Source organism: Tupaia chinensis, unplaced genomic scaffold (assembly GCF_000334495.1).
Source record: "Tupaia chinensis unplaced genomic scaffold, TupChi_1.0 Scaffold000438_1, whole genome shotgun sequence".
Taxonomy (NCBI): Eukaryota; Metazoa; Chordata; class Mammalia; order Scandentia; family Tupaiidae; genus Tupaia; species Tupaia belangeri.
Genome location: NW_006159943.1, coordinates 114078 through 118415, shown reverse-complemented (window position 1 = coordinate 118415; position 4338 = coordinate 114078). Strand labels below are relative to the sequence as shown.

The window sequence follows — 4338 nt, the reverse complement described above, 5'->3', positions numbered from 1 at the left end:
CTACTATCCCCCCAGATCTTATCTCCCCCAACCTACCATCCCTCCCCAACACACTCTCCCTCCTCACCTGGATGTTCCTCTTGATGATGTCCCTGGTCAGTTGTACCTTGCCTGTGCTGGGGTCCACCCCGGCCAGTGGCACCATGACCTCCCCGATGACGTCATCCCGGGAGAAGCGGTCAAAGCTGAGGACGAGGAAGTGCAGCACCAGGTCCTGCAGCTGGCTGTACGGGATGCCGTAGAAGGTGAAGGTCTCGTCGAACACAGGGTCCAGGGTCTTCCGCAGCACTCTGGTCTTCACCCGATGCCGCTTGTCGGGAAGGATGGTCATTTTGATGTAGGGGTCAGAGCCCTGGGTCTGGTCATCCATCACGGGCAGCCCATGCGCCTCCTGGATTGTCACCACCAGGGCTTTCTTCGGGAAGTTATAGTCCACTGAGAAGGTGAGGGATCCAAGCATGACTTCCTCCTCTGGAGATGATGGAGACGTGGTTTTGCTCTCCCCAGGGGTCAGGCTCGTAATGGGGCTCCGCAGTTCTTCCCCATAGTCCATTTTGATGGGTAACTGGTCTATACAAGAGCCAGAGCTAGCCCCCCTGGGACTCTTGTCGCGGCCCAGCAGGCCAGCCTCTGCCGCGTCCGTCAACAGGTTCCCGCGGCCACCTTCCCTCCCGGGGCCGTCTTTGTCTCTCCGCACTTTGATGATTTTCTTCTTGTTGCTAAGGGTCTCTGGGTATATGCTGATGCCTTTGAGCATGTGAATAAACTTGTACGGTGGGGTCTTGTGCTTCTTTTCTGCCTGTTGGTGGCAGCATGTCCAGACAAAGACGGTCACCGAGACACACACCACCAGCACAGAGGCCCCGATGAGGCCGGCCACCACCGGTGACACATCTGAAGGTGGAGACCAGAGATGCATCAAGGCAGGTGGATTTCAACCCCTGGCCAGAGCTCCCTGTTTAATGCCTCTGCTGGCGCCAAGCTAATCTGCAGTCTAGCCTCTAAAGCAAAATGTGCTCGCCTGGGCTTCACAGCCTCTCCCTTCTCTTAGAGACGCCCTTGCCCACCCTCTCCAACCAATCCATGGCTTGTCCTTCCCCCTGAACCTGGGGGGAACGTTTGTCCTCTCCACAAAGCCTTCCCTGAAGTGCCCCGCCTGACTCCCTGTCTCCTCTTGGCCTTCTCTCAGCACTTAACAGACTTAGTTTTGCTCATAGTGGTTTGCGCTTTGCATAAAGCTGTCCTGTAAGTGTTCTAAGATCACCTCTTTGCATGGGAACCCATTTGCTTTAACCACCACACAGGGCATGAGCTGTGCTTTTGGCTTCAGGAGGATAAGCGGCAGCATCAGCACAGAGCTTGCAAACAGAGAATCTGTGCCAATGGAAAGGCTGATTGTCAGGGTGGGCTGTCAGGGTGAAGTTGAGTTTCCGCGATCTTGGTAGGGAGCTCAAAGGTGGTAAATGTGGATCGTTGTGCCTAGCTGCAGTGTGCGGGCAACAGGGCACTGCTGTGTGCTGCTGGAACCGTGTCGGGGGCCCAGGCTCATAATCCAGGCCAACCTGAACATGTCAGGCATGGCCTTGGGAGTGCCCACAATCTTGGGTGGCTGAGAGGCTGGGGGTGCAAGATCAGAGTATGGTGAGACCCTGACCAAGGGGTCTCTCTTTCTCTCTCATAAACACATGAAATAAACTTTTTTTTTTTTTTGGAGAAGTTTGTGCTATAGGGTGCATGTGTTCTCCAGAAAGACAGAGAGATACAGACAGAAAGTGAGAAATCAACCCCCAGCGGGGATGGCCACACCACAATCCCTTCTCCTTTGGTATCTTGGCCTCGAGCGCACACACCCGGCGTGAGTTTAAGCCACTGTGTCTGGGACTTGAACTGCAGTCGACTACATGGGAGTCCAGAGACATAGTCATTATGCCAACTGTTGGTCCTGGGTTTAGGTAATTTTAAAATATGTTCTAAAATTTCAGCTCCCAGGTATATAAAATATAAGTATTTTACATAGGAAGAAATAGAGCCCGCAGAAAACATTGATATCTTTGTTCAAATGTCTCCTTAATAAGGCCTTCCCTGACTACTCTGTTTAAAAGTGCATACTTGGGGCTGGCAGGTGTTGTGGTGGTTAAGGTCCTGAACTCCCACATGGCTGACCATAGTTCAAGTCCTAGATCTGGTGGCTTTCTTTCTCACTCTCTCTCCTTTTCTCTCTCTGGTAAAATTAAAAAATAATAAAAATGGGGCTGGCAGGTGGCTGGACTCCCACATGACTGACCATGGCATGGATCTGGCAGCTTGCTTTCTCACTTTCCTTCTCTCTCTCTCTCTCTCTGGTCAACTTCAAAAAAATAAAATAAGTTAATGACAATAAATAAAATTTAAAAAATAATAATGCATAAAAATAAATAAATCTTAAAAAAAAATAAATAAAGGTGCACATTTTCTTACCCTGACACTCACTTTTCCTAGCCTGGCTTAAAGTTTTTAAAATTAAAAAAAAAAAAAATTGTTAGAGAGCATGTGCACTCAATGAGGATAGAGAGAGAGGGAGAGGGAAAGTGAGAAAGCACCCTTCTCCCCATAGGGGATGGTCACTCTACAATCCCTTCTCTCCCACTCTCCTTCCTTTTGGGATTTTGGGCACATATGCACATATACTCAGCATGTTTTTCAAGCTACCAGGTTGAACTGAGCTGTTGGCTATGTGGGTTCCAGCTGCCTTCACCACCACGCCATTGGCTGGCCCTAATTATTTTGGTTTTGTTTTTTGACATAGAGCATGTGCTCTTTCTAGAGAGAGACAGAGAGAGGGAAAGTAAGAAATCACCCTCAGGGGAGATAACTACACTACAATTCATTCTTCTCCATTCTCCTCCTGGGATTTTGGACATGCACACACACGGGCCTGGCATGATTTTCAAGTTACTGGGTCTGAGACTCAAAACGCAGGAAGTCATGTGGAAATCCAGCCACCTTAACTTCTAGGCCATCTGTTGGCCCTTAGAGAGAGAGAGAGAGAGAGAAAGAGAGAGGGAAAGTGAGAAACAAGCCACCAGGTCCAGGACTCGAACTGCTGTCACCCACGTGGGAGTCCAGCACCCTTAACCACCATACCACCTGCTGGCCCCAATTAATTATTTTTTTTTTGGTAAAATACGCCTTGTCTGGAACCAACAGATGGTGTAATGGTTATGTTGCTGGACTCCTACATAGTTGACCATGGTTCGAGTTCCAGACCTACCGACTTAAAACTCACGCCAGGTATGTGTGTATGCATGCCCAAAATCCTGAGAGGAGAATGGAGGAGAAGGGGTTGTAGCATGGCCACACCCCCCCAGGGGGTAATTTCTGTCTCTCCAGCAAGTGCATGCACCCTGTAGCAAAAATCTCTCTAAAAAAATAAATATATAGGGCCGGCAGGTGGCATGGTGGTTAGGGGTGCTGGACGCCCACATGGCTGACCATAGTTCTAGTCCCAGACCTGGAGGCTTGCTTTCTTGTTTGCTGAGATTGGCCACTCTCCACACTTTCTCACTTTGTCCCTCTCTCTCTCTATTTCACTCTGTCCCTCTCTGGTCAAATTTATAAATAAGTAAGTAAATAAGTAAATAGTTAAATAATTCTTTAAATAGATAAATAAATAAATATGTATATAAAAATATGCCTTGTCATTTCTTTCTCTTTCTCACAAGCATACATATAAGGAAAAACAAATATAATTTCCACATCTAAGAGTTAAATAAGTATACATACCCCACATACATAATCTTCCTACTTATTGTTTTTCTTCCATAGAATGCAGTCTTCATGAGCATAGATTTGTGTGTGTTTTGCTCACTGTTGTGTTCCCAGCACTCCAAACACACAGCAGGCATTTAATATGTATTTGTTGAATAAACAAATAACTAAAGAGGCATATTCCAGATGGAATCTCCTTCCTGGAACCCGGCTCCACCAGGCATCTGCACAGCTCACTGCGTCTCTTACTGAAGGTTCGTCTTATCAGAGAAGCATTTCCTGTCTATTCCAAGCAAGATAGTATTCCCATCACCCTTCTTGATTTATCTTCATAGGGCTTATAACCATGACATATTTTTGTCTTCCTTCTCTCACTAGATAAACTTAGTAAGAACAATGACTTTGGGGCTAGCTGGTGGTGTGGTAGGTAAGGTGGCTGGATCCCACACAGACTGTGTAGTTTTGAGTACTGGACCCAGTGGTTTGAAAAACAGGCCAGGCGTGTGTGCATGTGTGCCCAGGATCCCAAGGGGAAAGTGAAGGAGAAGGGATTGTGATGTGGCTATCCCCCATGGAGGGTGATTTCTCTCT

The 4338-nt window shown here is 47.7% G+C and overlaps 1 protein-coding gene across 1 annotated transcript in view; it reads right to left on the bottom strand.

Annotated features, from left to right (window-relative positions):
- SYT11 (synaptotagmin 11) overlaps positions 1 to 4338 on the bottom strand; it is a 33116-nt gene that overhangs the window by 23022 nt on the left and 5756 nt on the right. The window contains exon 2 of the mRNA XM_006155159.3: positions 68 to 894. Within this exon, the coding sequence (XP_006155221.1) occupies positions 68 to 894 (827 nt within the window). The remainder of the gene's footprint in view (positions 1 to 67; positions 895 to 4338) is intronic.